Genomic DNA, 21,456 nt, shown 5'->3' with positions numbered 1-21,456 from the left:
GGGGGGGGGTCTTGCTGTCACCTGTGCTCCTTGGGGGATGGGCAAAGGAAGCCACTTGTGCTCCTTGGGGGGTGGGCAAAGGAAGCCGCTGCTGACCCTCGCAGGCCCCGGTGTCTGCTGAGGCTTTCTTCGCCGCTCCGCACTGATTGTTGGCGGGGAAGGGGCCGATAGTGGCGCCTGCCTCGACCCGTGGCTGAAAATTCTCCCCGCTTTGCAGGGCCAGAGCATTGGGGTTTCCCCGGCGCCTCTGTGGCAGCGGGAAAGAAGCCCTTGGAGGGGGAGCCCTGACTCCTTCTCCCCACCGTGAGCCGGCCCTCTGTATGCCAGAAGAGCAGCCACCTCCCCTGCGTTGCGATCGCAAGTCACTTTTCTTCTCTTCTGTCTTCTTTCTTCTTCTTCTTCTTTTTGGTTGCTCTCACATGCGAGAGCTAAGAGAAGCTTCCTCCTTCCACAAGGCAGGAAGTACAACTGGCGAGCACAGAGAGGCCCTGCCTACTCTGGAAGTTAATTTGGAGACTGCCTTCTCGGTCCCGGACGCAGAACCTCCCCGTACTGGCTGGCCTCCTGCACTCAGTAGGAGAAAGGAGGGATATAAATGTAACAAATAAACAGTATTTTTCAAGAAAAAAAACCTGTGCTGAGAAAAAACTTGTGCTGAGCCAGTTGTTCTCCAGGTGATCGGAGGACACTCCGCAAGACCTTAATGCTACCTTTTTGCATGGTTGCAGCCCATTTACTCATCTGCTAATGCTTTAGCAGCCATTTTTTCTCCTTTTCATTCATTCTCAAGTGGTCTTAGCCACTTGACACAATGATGGCACAATACTATGCAGCCATTCAGATTTAGCTATATGATGACATCAGTAAGGGCAAATGAAGTCTAAGGATTATTCCAAGAATCAAAATGTTTGAGCCCTTTTGCAATACCCCCATCACAAAAAGCGGCGCCATTTTGACTCTAGTGCAGCTTTTTGTAACCAGCTCTCCTTCACCCCCCAACTCCCTTTTTGGCTCAGCTTTTCGAAAAGCTAAGTTTTCAACTTAATATTAAGTTTATCCCAAATCGTCTGGAGCTCCTATCAAAAGAATGCAGAATAATCTGCTAGCTGTGGACCAAAAGAGCACCCATATTGGGCTATCCTCTGGCACCAGGAATCACGATCTGCCTTTTTCCTAGCACAGAATCCAAAGTACAGAACTTACTGCTTCTGCTTCTGAAGGGTCGTACCAGACATTGATGTATGGGTGCTGTAGGGCTTCATCTACTGAGATTCTTTTTGATGCATCGATCACCAGCATTTTGGATAACAAATCCCTTGCCTGACTGGCTGCAAGAACATTTAATATAGGATATAATTGTGGACAGCAGGAAAGGGAGGAGGAAGCCATACTTAAAATAAGAAAGAACAAACTGATTATACAGATTATTTGGGGATACAGCCAAACCAGTTGTTTCTTATTGATTACTGGCTTGATATTAATGTAGACAGCCACTCTTGCCATGGTGTGTGTGTATTGGGGGGGGGGGGGTCAGCCAGCCTCTGGCGAGTGAGATGAGCACAAGGCTTTCTCCCAATTCCAGAGCTGTGTGGGGAGAAGAATGATCCTCACCCTCTCCTTAAAGTTGGGAGGAAGTTGGGGATTTGTTTTGGCGCTGCACTTGCCAGATTCAAGTGCAGAGCCAAAACTAGCTTCTGCCTCCCCTCTCAAAATCTGAACTGTCCATCCCTTGAGCTCTGAGCTAGAGAGAAGGCAGGAGCTTATTCTTACATTGGGCAGAACCCACTACCCCAATCCACAGCTCTAAGCCTGAAAAGGGAGAGGGGCACAGGGGATTGTCCCTGACCTTACACTATGTTACAAATGCATAGCACAAGTTTAGGGACAAGACCATGGACTTGGTGGTGACTCTGAATTCTTTTCAGCACCAAATTAAAACATTCCTGTTTCCCCAGGCATTTTGAGTATAACGTTGAACTTTCAAATTGAATTATATTCACAATCTAAATTGATTTAAGATTGATTTGTTCTTTATTTGGTTTGATTTTTATGCCTTTAATTTTTATAAATATATGATATTGTTTTCATAATATAACTGTACACTGTCCTGGGATTGCCTCTGGCAACGAAGGGTACAGAAAAAATTACAATAAATTAATAAATACTAAATAGAAGAGGAAGAGTGTACATTATTAAAGATGCAGGTTACAGGGAAGATAACAGATTTGTTTGTCAGCCCAGCAGGATATAACCAGGATCAATCAGGTGAAATTAAAAGAAAAAAATATTATGCCCCCAATCTAACATAAACGTAAGCATGCATACACCCATTAAAATAAATGACATTCAAGAGTGATTAATCCTGCATTGGATTGTGGCAGATCTGCTTAATAAAGAGAAAAAGAAAACATCACTGGCTCTCTGTTACCAAAGCCAGGATGCCAAGGTACCCCATGAGCAAGTATGGGTTTGTTATTTTACCTCTGTAACTATTTTTCATGTTTACAACATGTGGGCTTCCAATTTCCAGAGTCTAACATTGCTGCAACTCCCTTTAATTGCTCCAGCTTTGCAGGATCTACTGGCTGCAACACAGCCAAGGGAAGACTGTATCTCATGGGCCAGAATCATATTTGATAGAAACAGGAAGGGGAAATCCATTCAACAAGGCACAGTAAAAGTCCAGTATTATACTTCTAGGGCATGATATTTGTGGTGGCATGATTTTTTTAAAAAGTTATTTGCAAACACATTCAGAGATATTGTATTTTGCCCTTGCTTACCTTTGTTTTCCATGCACTGAACGTTTGTTCTAATATTCTACATTAGAGCAAAAAGTTTAAGGGACCACCCCCAAGGGATGAGAGAAGCTGCTTTGGTAATAATCCTCTCGACACACCAATGATCCCTGACTAGTGCCCTCCATATGTATTTGACTACAACTCCCATCATCCCCAATCAGCATGGCCCTTGGCCATCTTGGCAAGGGATGGGGGTTGTAGTGCAGCACATCTGGAGGGCACTAGGTTGGGATGGGTGCGCTAGACCAACTGTCTGTTGAAGGAGGCTTATATTCGAAACATGAAGATTCATGCAGGTCTCTAGCATTAAGCAGCAGGTTAGAGGCCATTCACGGGTATTCAAAGGAGAGCACTGAACAAGGGACAGCTTCCACTATTATTTCTTGCCCAGAAGGGGAGTGCTTCCAAAGAATAAAACTTTACCTGTAAAAGTTCACACAAATGTTTTGTCTGCCGTATTTCTAGGGCAACGTTTCTAAATTTATCAGAGAAAATTCAATGAAATCTTACCCTTCAGTTTGTTGTGCTCAGAGTCAACAGGAAAGAGGACATCGGGGAAGAGCTTCTCAAAACTATAGCCAGCATATTTAGGCCTGTTCTCCACATACGTCCTCACTGTTGGTTGCAGCTTTTTCATGAATTCGGGGCACGGTGTCCCTAGTTGCTCAATAACTTTATTCCACTGATCAATATCTGAGATCAAGGAGCTAAGAAAAATTGCTTATCTAGTGTTCAGGACAAAGGCTAAGTTAAAAGCACACCAATGAATGGGACAGTGATGCATAAGTGCGGAGCCCAATAGCTGCTCTCCTCTTTAACTATGTTGGTTTTTAATGGCAGATAATCTCAACTAGAACTGGGTGGAATCATGTCTGGCACACAGGAGACATTTAGAAGAATGGCTATGTGAGTATCTAATGCATTTCAAAGCTCAACTTAGAGGCTTGCAGTACTGTAAAGAACAGCAGACTAGGCAAATGCATTCATCTACCCACCATATCAAGAAAAGGGGAAAGCGAATTTGCCAAACCACCCAACTTTATTTATATAAGCTTCTATACTGGAGCAAATATTCCTCCATAGACATAAGAACATTAAAGTATTTTTGCTTGTGGTATCACCTGGAGACTAGAGGAAGATGGACAAGATAATTTTTATTTAAAACTAAAGGTTCAGTGGTTATGAGTGGAAGATGAATCTCAAATCGTGATGTGCGATTTTCTTCATTGTATCCCTGCCATATTTAATAGGTACAAACCAAGTACCTGTATAGAGTGTTTTTTCATTCAAATTATGGAAGACATTCTGTACTACTACATTCTAATTATTTTAGAAATAGGCTCCCAAGGGGAAGCTCCTATCAGTTGCTTAGAATGGGGGGGAGAAAGAATGTGCTTGTATGAGAGTTTGTGAAAGATGACGAGCAAAGGGCTGGATGTGCCTGATCTCGTCTCATCTCAGAAGCTAAGCAGGGTCAGCCCTGGTTAGTACTTGGATGGGAGACCGCCTGGGAATCAGGCTTCCTGCATTGAGCAAGAGGTTGGACTTGATGGTCTTGTAGGCCCCTTCCAACCCTATGATTCTATGAGATCTATGAGAACTACAGTTTCCACTGTGGTTTCCATTGTGCCATAAACCCATTTGGAGAAGGGGATGTTGCAAAATGACACCAAGCCTTTATTCTGGCAATGCTGGGTACAGGACACTGGACCCTTGATCCATGCAGCAGAGTTCTTCTGATGTTTAAGTGAGAGATGCTAAAAAAAGTTTGCACATAGATGGGCTCTCTGAGAATATTACAACCATTCATCTAAACAGGGAGATGGGTCACATGTTACTTTGGGTTACTTTCTGCACTCATGGGACTGATTTGCAGAGTAGACTGTAGAATCTGGAATGGATACTCCAATCCACACCAACCTCTGAACCTGGCTAGATGCTTCAGCTACACTGATCATATGAATAGCCATGTGCAAGCAAACGTCCGATTGCTGAGAATGCTGAATGCTCTTTGGAAACAAGCAAAGAAAGCTGGAGGGGACTGCAGAGCCCTTGATACCATCTTCCCACCGCAAAATTTATTTCTGCTACTCTTAATTCTTCTTAGGAGCTAATTATCCTTGCTACTCTCCCTCCAATCCTTTAAGAACAATTAGACACTAAAGGAGAGATAACATAATAGGTAAACAACGGAATATAGCAGCCTTCCCAAACCTGGTGCCCTCCAGATGAACTCCCATCAGCCCCCGCCAGCATGGACAATGGACAGGAATGCTGGGGGTTATAGTCCAAAACTCCTGGAGGGCATAAGGTTGGGGAAGGCTGGGATTAAAAAAAAGGCTAGAGTCTTCCCCTTTCCCTCCTTTTGGGGAAGCCTTCAGAATTCTCAACAATTAGACAGCCTGGCTTACATGTGGCTACCTTTCAAGTGATGGGTATAATGTGAAACTAAGTTCCTGTATCAGGAACATATTAAAAAAACAAACACCTTGCTTCAGCCCAGCTCCCTTTCCTGATCAAGGAAATAAAAGCTGTTTAAAAATAGAAAAATTGTCCAAAAGTACAAATAATCCACAAGTAGTAGTCTTCTCATTCTAGTCCAATCAAAAAAACAAAAATTGGTAGGCAAGAGAGAATTTGTGCCTTCACTAAACTGCCTGTGCCACTTTAGTAAATCAGAAGTGTACCTTAACTGTAGATGTCACTGAAGTTTAAAGTCACCTAGTTCCAAATACAAATTTGTCAGTTTGTAATGAAAACAAGGTTCTGAACATGTGTGGTCAATGCTTAGGCTGGCCAGACTACTTTGTAAGCCCATGTGGGAACATTATTTACTGTTAGCTCCACTGATGGCTATGAACCTCTGTAAACTATGCTGCTTTTTAGGTGTGTCTGTGCAGGTGTTTTAATGTTAAACCTTTACTTGTGATTAAATTCTATTTGATTGCTATGAATGAAATATGTGACCAGAACCCCAAACATGCATCCTTCTGTTTGGCAAGTATTCTCAAGTATTTTATTATTTTATTCATGTTTATACTTGTATTCAACAAAAAGTTCTCAAAGCAGTTTACAGAGTAAAATTGGGAATAATATAACATCCTAAAACACCTCCCAACATTTTTATGAGTTTCATAAGCACTCTTCTTTAAAGTGTTCTAGGCTTTATCAGGAAGACAGTATCAGAAGCTCCTGGCTCTCAGAACTCCTGTTGGAGAAGGCTGGTGGAGGGGCTTGTGGAAGGTTGATATAAAAAGTCTCCAGCCCTCTTGTTACTGTGGTTGCCTGCCAGGCCTGCAGTGGCCACTGGGAAAGTGCAACACTTTCAGAAACACTTTCCAGAAATCTCGTATATATCAGCCAAATTGAGCCAATTTGAGTTCTCATATGACTAGCCTTAACTGCAGGCCCACAGAAGAGGGCATACCAACCTAAGACTCAAGATATTAGACTTGCCTACTACTCCTTTAAAATCCACAAGCAAGCCATTTAACACACATCTGTTGAACACAGAACATTAACTCATCTAATATAATGGATTAAACATCTCTCTTTCTGTCTCTCTGTATACTTAAATCAGTTTGCCTTCTGTTCCTGAGCCAAGAGGTACTCTTAAGAAAGTAACACTGGGGACAGGGAGGACGGGGACGGGATGTCAGACTTTCACTGGGAAAAGGACCTCCAAACGTCCCTTACTCTAGGAACTGCAGTGTAAAGAATCACTACAAAACTGACTGAATATACTAGATGCAGTGTCTTTGTCATATCAGAACTATTCACACTTCTATCCATATATTTTCAAGGTTAGAAGTCTCTTGCTCTAGTTTGCAAGCTGGTGCAATGTATTTGATGCTGCCGGATCAAATAAGCAACCAACTGGCCCATACTTCTGCAGTAGTCCAGGAACACTTGCCCTGCAATAGTGGCATTCAGAGGTGAGCATAGCTGCACCATTAAATAAATATGCATTACAGTAGTAAAATGATTACTAATCAGTATGCTGAAGAGTGAGGGAGAAGAAAACAGAGAAGCAAACACCTGTCCTTGGAGGGTCCTGGGCAATGAGCCATCATTGCCCAGGTGATATCCAGTTGACACCCCTCTCCAGGTTGTAACCAGAGCAGGTGCCCCTATTGCCCCATTCTAGGTACACTACTAATTATGACCACTACTAATGAAAGCATCCACACACAACTGAAGATTGATAGGATGTTAGATAACTAGTTCTGTAAGAACAGAAAACTAAAGAAAACAAAAATCATTCAAGCAATACACTTAGCTACAATAGAATTGCCAAAAAAAAAAAAAAAAAGATGTTAAGAGACAAAACAGGCATTCAAGATAGCCTTCTTCAGATGTTCTAAAACTGTGTACAGTAAACATGTGCGGAGAGGGGTGCCCTAGTCCCGCCCATTCCATCATCACTTTCATCACCCTCTACACGTGGAGGGTGACTTTGTGAACAGGACAGCCTCTGCTACCTGTGGGGGCTCTCCATGCGATCTGGGATGCTGGAAAATCAGCACTCCAAATCGCGTGGAAAAGCCCCAATGGACAGAGGAGCCTCTCCTCTTCACAAAGTCACCCTGCACATGTAGAGGGTGGAAAAAATGATGACCAAGGGTGCAGGGCTAGCATGCGCCCCCTCCTTGCGTGTTTACTTTCAGAGGATTTTTAACACCTGAACAGGGCTTATATGTTCAATGGATCTTACTGTATGCTTTACACATGAACTCCACCAGCAACACGTCCTGTTCAAGCCAAACTTACACAATGACACAGTCATCCAGGACGTTCCAGGCTGGTTGAACTCTTAAACAAACACAACCTTTTTAATATGCTTTAAATAATTAATATTTGTTTACAAAGCAAATAAGCCTATAAAATAGCTGATTCTCTTAATTGGGAAAAACAATTTTTGAAAGAATATAATTTTAAAGCCTCAGTAGTTGGAAGACAGCATTATTTGATGTTGAAAAGGAAAATGCCAGAATACATTTGACTTTTCAAAGTTCAGTTCTAGGCCCACAGTAAGGATACGATCTGTACCAGGAAATAATACACCACCTTTGATCATTTCTCCCATGATGCACCCCACTGACCAAATGTCAACTGAAAACAAAATGCAATGACATTAACTGACTGAAAGCAAAAAAAAGGACTTTAAAGGGGAAAAAAAAACCATACCCAGTGATAAGAGCAGTGCAGAATGAAAATGAATGAAAGAGTGAAGATGTGCTCACTACCATACCAGCAGAGACTATTTCCTACTGCTAAGTGCAGCCTCAATAGAACCGAATTTCTTATGCTAACAATTTTGTTATACTTATCAGAAGGAATTAAGTATTAGCCCTTTAAGGAAAAATGCATTTTCCAAGAAGCAATATTGGGGGGAGGGGGGAGAGAAAGAGAACAGAGCCACCACAAAAGATTAGTACCAAAAATTCTGCTGCAGCAGCACAAGGATACAGTCCCTTCCTGGAAAGAGGATTTTGTGGCAAACCATTTCTCCCATAATGCACCCAACAGACCATAAATCCACTATGTTTGTAGCACAAAAAGAAGAAGCAAAGCAAAACTGTCACTGAAAATTAAAGAAGCAGCAGGATAGGACATGACTGCATCTTACTAACTGCAGATAAAGCACCAACAAAAGGAAGAAGCAATCATGGGATCAAGCTGTGAATGTATTTCTAGAACACATACATGGCTCCATCTGCCAAAACCATCTTCTGGGTGAGACACAATGTTCCACAAGAGAACTGTTCTTGCATACTTCCCAAACATTTCAATAGAACTCGCACAGGGGACGTCCCTGACACACCAAACCCTTAAAGGTTTAAAGATTATCTTTTTATTATCGGGCTCATAAAGAAATTATGAACAGTAAGTGAATTCCTTAACACTTTGAAATGACAGGAAACACACCCATAGCATTTTAAATCAGTAATGAGAATCAATAATGGGCTGGAATAAGACCAATGAACTGAAACTTAATCCCAACAAGACACAGGTTCCCTGGGGGCAGGTGGTTCGTCTGTTCAGAGATCGTGTTTATCCTTTTTCGGATGGGCTGCAGACTTGCTAAAAGATCCAAGTTTGCAGTCTGGTGACACTCCTAGATCCAGCCAAGGTAGCCTCAGTGGCAAGGAGTGCCTTTCATCCGATTAAGCTGGCCCTCTCATGGACAAAGATAGCATGGGCACAATTATCCATGCTCTTGTAAAATGTTGTATATGGGTTTGGCTTTGAAGGCTGTTTGGAAACTGCAGTTAGATCAAAACATAGCCATTAGGTTGCCGACTGAGACCAGGCAGTGGGAACATATCTCATGAGTATTTAAAGAACTTCACTGGCTACCAGTCTATTTCTGAGCACAGCTCAAAGTGCTGGTGATTCTCTTTAAAGCCCTATACAGCCTGAGACCCAGGCACTTGAAGGAATGTTGGATCCCTACTAACCAGTCTGTGTATTGAGGTCATCCAATCTTCCAAGGTTCTCCTTCAAGTGCCCCCACCCTGCCATCCAAGGTAAGGTGCAAGGCAACTAAAAGACAGAGCTTTCTCATTCGTGGTGCCCTATTTTTAGAATTCCCTTCCCTAGGAATTCCGCCTGGTGCCCACTTTGTTAGGGAAATATATATTATTTTAAAATGTTTTCTTTAAATTTTTGAATTGTATCTTGTTTTTGTAAACCACCCTGAAAGCTTTGTTAAAGGGTGGTACAAAAACCTTTGACAAATAAAATCTTAAAGGCTGTTTTGACACAGTTCAGAGAACTGGAAAATAAGAATTTATTATTTCAACAGTCAATTGGCTTGGCATGCATTTAAATATCAGGGGAGCCATTGCCCAGTGGTAGAGCACATGCTTTGCATACAGAAGGTCCCAGGTTTAATTCCTGGCATCTCCAGGCAGGGAGGGAAAAAATCCTGCCTAAATGCCTGAAGAACTGCTGCCAGTCAGTGTCAACAATACTGGGCTAGATGGACCAATGATCTGACATAGGTAACTTCCTACATTCCTAAATTTAACCTGCATCTCTCTCTAAAATCAATGATGGTTTTACACCCTTAGATGATTGGTTACATATGATTGAATGGGAATAGAAAATTCTATTGTGATATATTTCCTGTGAATAGCACTCTCTCTCCAAATGAGAGAGAGAATATAAATGAGAACTTATCTGTTCTTGGTTGTTACACATGAAATAATTCAATCTTTCTTTAGCCATTTATTTTGTCTATCTAACCCAGAAGACAAAGCACTATTAAAAAGCAAATCTGGTTTTACATGTTAGAAAAAATATCCCATTTCTTCAATAACTCTTGCTAACTTAGTAATGCTAAGAGCACACCTTAGTAAAATCAATGTACTACCTTTCCTATGAATCTTGTGTTTGGTATAGGGGTAAATATTTCACTAAAATATGGATAAATATTATTTGCAAAGCACTGTTGGAACTGCTGGGTATACAGCTCAAAAGGTATCATAGCATAGCAAATGTCAGGTCATTTCCCATGTGTGTCAGAAGATTGAGCTGTGGTCTACACATGCAGCAAAAGAGGTGTAGAATGTACTGTACCACTTCAAACCGTGGGGGGGGGGGAGCCATTTTTAAATGTTCCTTCAGGTTAAAAGCTGCTTGCAAGGAAAACAAAATCCTAGCATATTACAGGGAAAGGTTCTTGCCTAGACCACTTCCTGCTAGTTTTCTACTTGTAGGGAGGTTTTTGTTTTTAACATAGGAGAACATTCAAAAACGGTATACCTGTGGTCATCAAAGTAGTCATTTTCTGCATGGGCAAAGGGACTTTGAATACAGCCTGAGCTTTCAGTGCTGCAGATTCCATATAGCAAGGGTGCACAACCTTTTTTGGCCAGTGGGCATATTTGGAACTTTGAGAGTATTGTGGGTACTTTCACAAAGTGGCTGTCATGGGTGCCCAATATGGCTGCCATGGTGGTTGTGACATAAAATACCCATTTCCTACAAAGCAAACTGGTGAGGCTAAACATAAAATAACATGCATGGCTCCTCTATATAATGACCAATCAAATAATGTATTCAACAGTCTTGTTCTAAATTAATTGACCTTGTACTAAAACATACAAGGTAATATTACACTTCTTCTGCACTCAGGCAAAAGCCATATAGATGCACCAAGAGAATCCAAATAGGAATGACCAAACCCGACTTCTCCCATTCAATGTCAGTCATGTTTTTTATCCACTGTCCTGCTCCGCTGTCTTCTATTGTTGATTCATAAAATGGTTTTTTATCCTCCGGTATACTTTTGTTTGTTTTTTGCTTCAATGTCAGTTAAATCTGTTTTCCATATGGGGTGTGTTATGCATTGCTGCTACCTGTGCTGTCCTTTCTTTATGGAGCACAGACTACGAGTACAAACCTATGCACGTACACTCAGAAGACCCACTGCATTCAATGGGGCTTAATAAGTGTGTGTAGGATGGCAGTCGGAGAGATCCGTACAAGGTCCTAGATAAGGAAATTCCACCTACACAGAAGGGTCAATTCCAAATTAAAGGGGAGCTGAAGCAACATATCCTTGCCACATACACACATCCTCCTCCTCCCCTCCCCGCAATCCTCCCCACTATGCTGCGAAGAAAGTAGCGTGAACAAGTGGGCAGAGGTAGCAGACCAGGCATTCACTTTCTTTGAGCAGCAATGTGGGGAGGATTGGACCCCATAGAACTGCCTAGAGAAAGAGAGTGCGAGCTGTTGCCTCTGCCAGCTTGCTTGCCCTCTCTTACTGGCTAGTGGAGCAGGAAGGATTGGGCCCACCAATGCACAAGAGCAGTGGCTCATCCTCTCGCCCACTCATCTGTGCTGTGGGTAGTGCAGCACTGGGGATTGGGTCCAGTGATCCCAAACCCCCCTATTACACAGCCCAGAGAGAGGAGGAGCAGTAAGTAGAAGTGGTGTCTGCCTCTGTAAGAAGAAAACACGGTTTCTGGCCTGCTTGCTCATGCACTGTGGGCAGTTGCACTGGGCCCAATCCTCCCAGCCATGCCACCCAAGAAGAGAATGAGAATGAGCAAGTACAGCCTCCCAGAGGGAGAGGACAGCAGCAACATCTGCTCCTTACAGCCACAACTTGCCCAATTCTCCCCTCTCTGCCACCTGCAAGAGTGAGCAGAAAAGTTAGCAAAGGTAGCCTTGCAGCTGCTGTCCCCACATGATCACTCACCCCTTTCTCTCAGCAAGACAGCTGGGAGGATTGGCTTTTGATCATGTATGTGCCTGCTCTTTCTGAGACTCTACCTATGTGTGCTCTCTGTCTTGCTCTCTGTGGGCAAGTGCCTCCCCATGGTGAAGAGTTTTGTAGGAACTTGCCCACAATCTTGGGTTGCAACCAATATCCAGCTTCCCATAGCCCAAGATGATGGGAGCTTGCTCATGATCTCACACTGCAAATGGCAGCCACCACATCACAGCTCCTGCAGAATAAAAACCAAGAACTGACTGGTGTGTTCAAGTTCAGTTTCTACATCCAGTTATATTTGCATAACATCATCAGCAATATGTAACTGAGGTTAATTTTACCCACTGTTTAAGTATGACATCGAGGCAGATTTAACAGAGAAAAAATATGTTTACAGGTAGATCAAAACAGTGCCCTAAGAGCAGATTTTATATAAGCAGATTTTATCCAAGCAAAAACCCCTAATGCCTTTTAAATGTATAATAATGTTTCCTAAAAGGCTTTCAACACAACATGCTGGGATTAAACATACTGCACATTTAGGCAATGGTGTCATTTTTAAAAATAAGCTTCAGCAGCTTAGGAAAATGTAAAATGCAAAAAAGTGGAGTGGGGGGATATAAAGAATATTATATTAAGGAACAAAAATTTAAGTTGCTGACCGTTTTCTTTATATCCCATTCCTAGGATGACTTCTGGTGCTCTGTAGTAACGAGTGACTACGTAAGGTGTCATCATAAAGCTGGTTCCTGCTGTTCTAGCCAGTCCAAAGTCAAGAATCTTCAATGTGCAGTCAGATTTAACTACTATATTGCTAGGTTTCAAATCCTTCAAACAAAATTCGGCAGCGGGGGTGAAGAGAGAAAGGGAGAGACATATCATTTTAAGACAAGCATGAAAATCCCCAATATAAAATCAATACACTGGAACCTGTATACAACTGGCTCAATACTTATAGCTCAGACATTGAGCCAGTTCACACGACAGATTACCATGGGTTAAATAACACATGATGAGCCACAGCATGTGCCGGGTGCATGTGGCCGCCATTTTGAAAATGCAGCCCCCTGACTGGGGCAATTGGGGGTGGTGCCATGGTATGTGAATTCAGCCACCACAGGTTATTCACGGGTTAATAGAGGGTTAATCAAGGGTTGAATAACCCACAGTGGCCAGGTTTGCACAACACGGCACAACGCCCAATTGGAGGTTGCATATTCAAAATGGCAGCTGCCCATGCCCAGCACACACCACAGCTCATCGTGGGTTAAACAGCTCAGCTGTGTTGTATGAACAAGCCCATTCAGGCGCATCTGAAAAAATATCCCTTTCATTAAGTCATGTAAGCACCAGAGTGATGAGGTTTCTCAGTGACTATGTCTTACTTACTTAAAAGTAAATTTTACATATTAGCTCTCAGATGGCATATACTGGGATGTCACAGCACCAGAACCTAGAGTAAGGGTTGTTGCTGATACACAGGCTTTCACCACAAAACGCAAAACGATCTTTGACAAAACGCAGAAAAACTACATTAATGAAGTGAGTCTTTAAACAAGGATTTTAGTTGTAAAACTGCCTGGTCTTTTAAGGCTATATTAACTAGTTCTGCCCATGAAATAATCCAGGGCATTGTCCGCTTGCATAAACTAGCTGGAATTAGTAATCACAAAAATAGCAGTGGGCATCCCATAAAGAAGGCAATTCTAGAGGAATCAAACCCAGAAGTCCCCAAAAGAGGAAATCCAAACTTGGCAAAACAAAAAAACAAAAAAATGATTTCGATCACATTGCCAACATTTAACACCAGCCAGAACTGGGCACACAGCATTACTACTAAGCACTTATAAATGAGAAGTAGGAACCTACATAAGGTAAGCTAGTGGGTAATTAATGGTAATTGCAGTGTATAAAAACAAGGGGCAGAGCTCAGACTGCAAAAGCAGCAATGGACTTTGACATTTGGAAGACTCTACCCAACAAGTTCATAGCAATTTTATATGTATGGAGACAGAAGGAATGCTCAAAGAAAGCAAATAGTCAGAATGAGCTTTACTTGCAGGCTTTTGAGTTGGGCTATTGATATAATAATAGGGGTCTACTGCTTTGTATCGCACAAAACAAAGAGGCTTACAAAGCCACTGCTGTGAAGAGAGCAGAAATGCATGATCTGTTGACTTCATCACACTGTAGTCAGTTTACTATGTCCAGACCGAGACTATTCTGAGAACTCAAACATATGATTTAAATTCAAATCAACTTTGAAAAGCGATGCAAATACTAATTTTAATGTTTGTGGGAAAGTTTGGCAATAATACAGATTTTCCTTCAAGTGAATAACAACGTGCTTGGCTCAACAGCAGAAAGAAAAATGCCCCCCAAACAGGAGTGTTATAACAATTGCAATAATCTCACTAACCCGATGTATAATTCCAGCTGAGTGAAGGTGTTTAATACCACACAACATCTGATAGAGGAGATAGGACATTCGTTCATGGTCAAGCTCCATCTGAATCACCTGGCAGAGATTCGCATCCATGAGCTCCATCACTATGTAACTTTGAGGGAGATCAGAAAGTAAAATGAGATCACAGCAGCACCTTTGATCATACAGTCAACTGTGCACTCATATTATAGTAACTAAACATGCTTTGCAAAAATAACACTTACACATCTTGAAATTCTTCCAGTGATTTCTGTGGTGTAAAGACATTCAATAGGCCAATGATCTATGGGGAAGAAGGAAGTCATGAAAGCCCTCAAATAGATGCTGATTACTTTTAAATAAACCAGGTAACAATGCAAAAAGAAAAGCAAACTGGAAAACAGAATAAAATTTGATCAGTTCAGAACTTTACTGAAGCTTCCTCATGCTTTGCCAATGTATTAATTCTGGGGTCCTGATTTACTTAGGTCCCAGTCAAACCAGATTCAAGGGTTGCCAAAATGAAATGAAGTCACAGATGCATTTTATTGATTACACACAGGTAATAAATGGATGCAGAAAGAAATGCAAAGACAGCTCACACATCCCTTCAGCTGATCGAAGCTGTCCTCCATCACAGCTGACTGTGCACTCAGGTCCCCACAGCACACGAGACATTACCCCATGGACCAACAAATTCCTCCAAGCTGGCTGTGCATGTTTCCCCTTGGAGTGAGACCAAATTGGTCTGAGCACCAGCTTATATAGTTATCTCCCATCTTCCAGAAGGTGCTTGAAGCATCCAGGTTGGGAGACAGTTATCGCCCCTTCCTAGGAGAAAGGGCCCCAACATTCCATTATGAGGGGGAAAGTTTCTCAGCTCTTCAGTGAGACAAGGCACAGCACTCTTATCTTAGAGGGGTGAGATAAGTAGGCAAAGGCCAGACATCTGCAGGATTGTTGACACGTGAAGCTGTAAATTACCTTGCGTGAGAAGCCTACTTGATGAACTAAAACTAGGTGTGTGTTATACTAGGCTATACATGTCTCTATGCACTCAAACAGCATATAGGATGCTGTGTAAGTTCACACCTGACTCCTTGCCATTCTTTTGAAATCAAATCCAGTACAGCCAATTTAAACCTAAGCCTCAAAGGCCAGCCCAGCCAGTTATATCATGTATTTCTGAAAAATGCTTGAGACTAAAATGGGGAGGGGGGCAGCCAACCAGAACATTTTTCTTGCTTGCTTGCCTTTCTTTAAGATACATGTCAAGAAGTACAATTAATGTAAAGAAAAAAGTGGAATAAATAAGCCAGTAACAAATAATTCAGGTGGCTATCCCACAGTATAGACAGATGTAAGAAAACAGCAGGAGATATTATTGGAGAAACTTCTTCAATCAGCAAGATACCATGTGTTACAAACCAATAACCACATTCATCTCAATCATTCAACACCCACTCCCCGCCCAGCATTTTCAGTTTATGGACCTAGTTACACAAGCAGGACTCATTATTAAAGACTTATGCATCTTTTGCCTGGTGTACTTTCTTTTTCTTCAGGAAGCTTGATGTAAGAAATAACAATGAACCATATCATAAAAGAACTGCTGACTGAGTCCACACCACCCAAACCTGACACAAACTTATAACAAACCATTACCTCCCACACTTTTGCCATCCAGTTCTTATGACTGGGAGAAGATAGAAACCTACACTTGCTCACCCACCCAATTATAGCCACCAAGTACAAACAGAACTGAACATTTCTATGCAAGTACAGCAGATGGTCCCTGTCAATACTGTGCAATAGCACAAGTTTGGGGTCCATATCCATTGTACATTTTAAAATTTCCATACATTTTGCCAGAATTTTTGAGCACTTGGGCACCCCCATATGTGGAAGAATATGTCCACCTGTCCATACTGTTGCCAACATTTTGGACCACTTTGCAGATGCATTGTATGTAGCTTGGAAGGTGTTAGATACCATCTACTCATTACTTCATAGTGCATCATGAGCATGTTTGTACATACAGTCAGTTTCAATACCATCAACCATTGTGTCCTTCTGGAAGGATTGTCTGAGTTGGGTGTGGGCAGTACACCTTTGCCTTGATTCCGTTCATACTTGGATGGCCATTTCCAGAATGCTGTGCTGGAGAATTTATGCTAGACTCCATGGCATTTATGCTTTGGGGTCCCACAAGGTTCTCTCTTGTTCACCCTGCTATTTAACATGAAACCAATGAGTGAGGTCATCCGGACATTTACAGTGCAGTACCATCAGTACACGGGCCGCGGTGGCTTAGTGGTTAAGACGCTGAACTGCAGACCGGAAGGTCGGCAGGACAGCAGTTCAAGACCCGAGTGCCGCGTGACGGAGTGAGCTCCCGTCTTCAGTCCCAGCTCCTGCCAACCTAGCAGTTCGAAAACAAGAAATTGCAAGTAAATAGGTACCACTTCAGCGGGAAAGGTAACAGTGTTCCATGCACCTCGGTGTTCGGTCATGCCTGCCACATGACCACGGAAGCGTCTTTGGATAGCACTGGCTCTTTGGCTTAGAAATGGAGATGAGCACCACACCCTAGAGTCGGACATGACTGGTTGGGGACACCTTTACCTTTTTACCATCAGTATGCTGATGACACACAGCTAATTTTTTCATCAGATCCAGGGCAGAGGGCCAATAAACTGAAGTTCAATCCAGATTAAATGGGTAGTTCATCTGTCTAGGTGAGTAAGATTCAACCTGTTCTAGAAGGGGCTGTACTCCCACTAAAGGATCACTTTTGTAGCTTAGTGGGTGCTTATAGATCTATCTTTGTCACTAAAGGCACAAGTGCCTTCTGTGGCACAGAGCATCTTGACCAGATTAGGTTATGTTCCTACCTGGATACAGACAGCCTACCTTCACCAATTCTTGCACCGGTAACCTCCCATTTAGATTCTTGCAGTGCATTATATGTGGGGCTTCCCTTGAAAACTTCAAGTAGTACAAAATATGGCAGCTGGGGTACTGACCAGAACTGGGCATTATGATCATATTATGCCAGTATTGTATCATCTTCACTGGCTCCCAGTTTGTTCCCAGGCCTAATTCAGAGTGTTGGTGTTAACCTACAAAGCCATTCACAGCTCGAGGCCACAGTATCTGAAGGACCACTTCTTCTCATATGTTCCTGCCCGTGCCTTGAGATGATCATCTGAAGCCCTACTCCAAGTGCCCGCACATACTGAGATGGCTATTTGTGAGTGAAAATTTTCTGGGTTTCAGCAAGTCACTCAGTTTTAGAACAGACTAAACACACCCCATATTAGTAAGCTTGGTGTCTTCATCCCTGACCTTGGCTGAGGCAGGAAAAGACAAACAAAGGGGTAAGCATCAGCAGCTATGTCATGTGCACAAGGCTAGATTGGGTTTCAACAGATTCTAATCAGACCTCTAAACGTGAATATGCTCCAACACAGGCAATAGGGGTGAAACTGGCCAAGGCATGCAGGTCTCACACATGGAGTGAGTTCTATCCGTATCAAGAATAGGCTATTGAAACGTGCATTGTTGAGACAGTCATCTTTATTAAGTACTCCTTTTGTGTAAGGAAGGGCAATTATGTCCTTTGTCCTAGGGCAAGCACCATCATTTCCAACACTTGGACAACTTCTGCAAGTCTTTAGCTGAGGTTTCACACTGGTTGCGATGTCAACTCTTTTATTTAATAGCAGAGGCTCATCTGTGCTCTGGGTAGTGCAGCACCAGGGATTGGGTCCAGTGGCCTCAAACTTATTACACTACCCAAAGAGAGGAAGCAGAGCAGTAAGCTCCTCCCCGTACCCAAAATTTCCTTTCCCCAGCTGCCGCACTCTCCTCCTGCCTGAGATTTCCTTCTGCCCCACTGCCACCTCCTCTCCGCTGTCCAAGATCCCCTTCCTTCCTCCTCCCGTTGTCGCTGCTCTCACATCCATCTCCTGACTTGAGAGGAGGGGATTATGAGGTGTCTGGCTGATATGTTGCCAACACCTGCTCTGAGATCACGTGGTTTAGCGAATGCATGTCTTTAAGAACCTGGGCGAGTTTGCTCATGGATCTATAAGGACAGCACATTCACTAACAGTCTCATGGGGTAGCTCCCAAATTGTGGAATGCCCTCCCTACAGGGGCCCACCTCATGCATAGGGATGGCGGAGAATTCCACCACGGATTTCAGTGAGGCCGAATGCACTGGCATTCGGCCCCCCGAAACCCGTGGCGGAACGGCCTCCCACCACCCGCCACCCCACGGAATACCCCCCAGGACGAAGCTTACCTGAGGTGGATGTTCTGGCAGCGGTGGCTCGGGCAGCTGGTCTCTCAGCCGGCTGCTGCGGCCGCAAATGGCGGCCGCCATAGCAGCTGCCATTTGCGTCCTGCTAGGCTGCCATGATAGGCTACGTAAGTATTTACATAGCCTATCACGGCAAAAAGCAGGGGCGCAAACAGCGGCCACTACGCCATTTGTGCCACTGCTCTTTCCATGGTAGGCTATGTAAGTATTTACGTAGCCTATCATGGTAAAGGCAGCCACGCAAATGGCGGCCACTACGCCATTTGCGAAGCTGCCTTTGCCGTGATAGGCTATGTAAATATTTACGTAGCCCATCACGGCAGCCTGGCAGGACACAAATGACAGCTACTACGGTGGCTGCCATTTGCGGCCTCAGCAGCTGGCCGTGGCCGGAACTCTGGCTGCGGACAGCCCTGGCCAGCAGCTCCGTGGAGCCGCCGTGGAGCAGAGCCGGCCCAGGGAGGATTCCGGGGGGAGGGACGGAGCACCTCCCCCACACCATGAATCAAAGCTGCGAAAAGGTAAGTGACTTTCATACATCCCTACTGATGCCTACTTCCTTGACTTTCCAGTGCCAGGTGGAGACCTTTTTATTCTCTCCAGCCTTTTAATTTACATTTTTAGCTGCTGTTTTTCTTTTAATGGCATGCCTAAAGCTGCATTTTAAGATTGTTCTTCTTTGTGTTTTTAGCTACTCAGATTTTTTAGCTACTTTAATATTTATCTTCTACTTTTAAAATATTTACTTTAGTATTTATCTTCTACTTTTAAAATGGTTGTTGCTGCTTTTAAATTCTTTTTAAAGCAAGGTTATTTTATTGTGCATGTTTTTATTATTTATGTCGCTCTGAGAGATTCAGCCTTAGAGCTTGTTGTGAGAATGGGAAGGGGGATAACTTTTCCTCCTAGTGGACCCCTTCTTCACATAGCTGCCCCAGGAAAGGAATTTCTGATAGGCTGCCATCAGTCAGGATGAACCTCCTGATATACCCTAGTCTGTCCAGCTGCTTGGGGAGTTTCTGAGCACTGCTGCCAAGGACCTTCCTTTAGCTCAGACCTAGGAAAGAAAAAGGAAAGGCGCTCTGGGTTTTCCTTCCCAAAGTCCAGAAACAAAGAACTTCTAAAAAAACCTTTAAAAAATCTTAAAACACAAGTAGTGGCTTTGTAATCATGCTGTCTTTCATGAGAGGAAAAGTTCAGTGAGAAATTCCTTTTAAAACAACACAGCCAAATGTCAAAATACAAAAAGGAGTTTATTTAGGAAGAGAGAAATAAGGGGGGGGGGAACAAGGAAGGCAATAATCACATATATACACAGAATTCCAAATAAAACCAAAAAGTCAGTTTGACTTATCAGGTCACATTACCTACTTCAGTACAGTCTTGGGTCCTAGAGCATATGCCAAATTTATTGCATAAAGGATGTTCTGAGACAGAGAGCATCTGGCTTCCAGTTAGATGGTATATACGAAAGCTCTAGGACGGAGGATTTTTTTTAAAATAAGGATCTCTGCTCAGTAAACACCAACCCCTTTGCAGAGGCTGATGGCTGGTCTGTTCAATAACTCAATAGCCTCCATTTCTTAGGTCAGTGATCTAGGCAGCAAATCAGAAAATTACCTAGTGGCTGGACCCACATTCTTAAGGGCTGTAACTGATCTCTTAAAACCCCAAAGTGGTTGGAACTAGTCAGCCTATTCAAGAAAAGGCATTAAGGTTTTGTTCACATTTTGGAGGACAAAGAAGTGAGATAAGGTCAGATAAAACTATTCAGGTTTCCCAGTAGAGTGCTAACTGTCCAGATGCTTTAGGGGTCACTATGGGTCTATATCAGAGGTATATCAGAGGTATCAGAGTTCAGGGCCAATCATAAATTGAATAAAGGATATGAATAGATGCTGAGCCCCAAAGCTCCTACTGCTGAATGTCAATTCTCTCTCCCAGAGGCAGATCAGGTGAAAGACTGATAAGTATATGTTGGTGAACTGTTGAAAGGAAACCGTTTATGCATGAGGTGACAAAATTAAACAAATGTTCAGGTGCTGTTAGATTCTGGGTAACCTGGGCTTTAATATGGAGTTGCATCAAAGAGAGTTCTAATTTAATGTACTGATACACTGGTAAAAACTTCAGACTCTTTTTGTTATAACATACTAAAGAATACAAATTTGGTATTTGCTGAATTCTTCCTCGAAAATAAAAATCCCAAGGATTATTAGTGTTGGAATTCAGGGTAGTATTCTACATAAGCTAAAAGTAAGAACCTAGGAATGGACTTCGGGATGGTTTTGGGACCATCCCAAAAACAAAGGATAGATAGAATTGCTAAAATCAAGGAAGTTTGTAGGGAAATAAGAGTAGATTTCTGTGTGAAAAGATGTGTGTGTGAGCTCCAGTTCTGGTACTGAAAACAAATTCCATGGCTGAGGATTTGTTAGAGGCACCTTGGTTTGCAATTCTGTGTCTGCCTACTTGAAGCAGTACTTTGTACCTGGCTCCAGTTGGTAGACCTGGGAGTTCTAGTGAAAAAATGTATTTCCTGCAAGCAGGAAGTCTACCCATCCCTACTCTATGCTCCTTTCCATTTCTTATAAGAAAGGAGCATAGAGGGTGAAAAAACAATGTTCTGTCAGTATTTTGATAGGTCCTGATCTATGTATCTGTAAGCATAGAA

General features: G+C 42.8%; 1 protein-coding gene across 12 annotated transcripts in view; it reads right to left on the bottom strand.

Annotated features, from left to right (window-relative positions):
• The window catches only part of MAPK8 (mitogen-activated protein kinase 8), a 57,037-nt gene that overhangs the window by 19,909 nt on the left and 15,672 nt on the right, over positions 1 to 21,456 (bottom strand). For 7 of the 12 annotated variants that reach the window (XM_084845110.1, XM_084845102.1, XM_084845107.1 and 4 more), the window contains 6 exons: positions 14,701 to 14,759; positions 14,450 to 14,588; positions 12,693 to 12,858; positions 7,842 to 7,913; positions 3,312 to 3,494; positions 1,204 to 1,328 (listed from right to left, as the gene is read on the bottom strand). In XM_084845110.1, coding sequence (XP_084701236.1) covers positions 1,204 to 1,328; positions 3,312 to 3,494; positions 7,842 to 7,913; positions 12,693 to 12,858; positions 14,450 to 14,588; positions 14,701 to 14,759 — 744 coding nt within the window. Of the gene's footprint in view, positions 1 to 1,203; positions 1,329 to 3,311; positions 3,495 to 7,841; positions 7,914 to 8,270; positions 8,343 to 12,692; positions 12,859 to 14,449; positions 14,589 to 14,700; positions 14,760 to 21,456 lie in introns of all 12 variants that reach the window. The other 5 variants (XM_084845103.1, XM_084845099.1, XM_084845109.1 and 2 more) reach the window with 1 other exon arrangement.

Source organism: Heloderma suspectum, chromosome 3 (assembly GCF_057233095.1).
Source record: "Heloderma suspectum isolate Gila_16-S chromosome 3, 16-S_ref, whole genome shotgun sequence".
NCBI classification, from domain to species: Eukaryota; Metazoa; Chordata; class Lepidosauria; order Squamata; family Helodermatidae; genus Heloderma; species Heloderma suspectum.
Note: the sequence above shows the minus strand (reverse complement) of the source record. Positions and strands in the feature narration are given on the sequence as shown.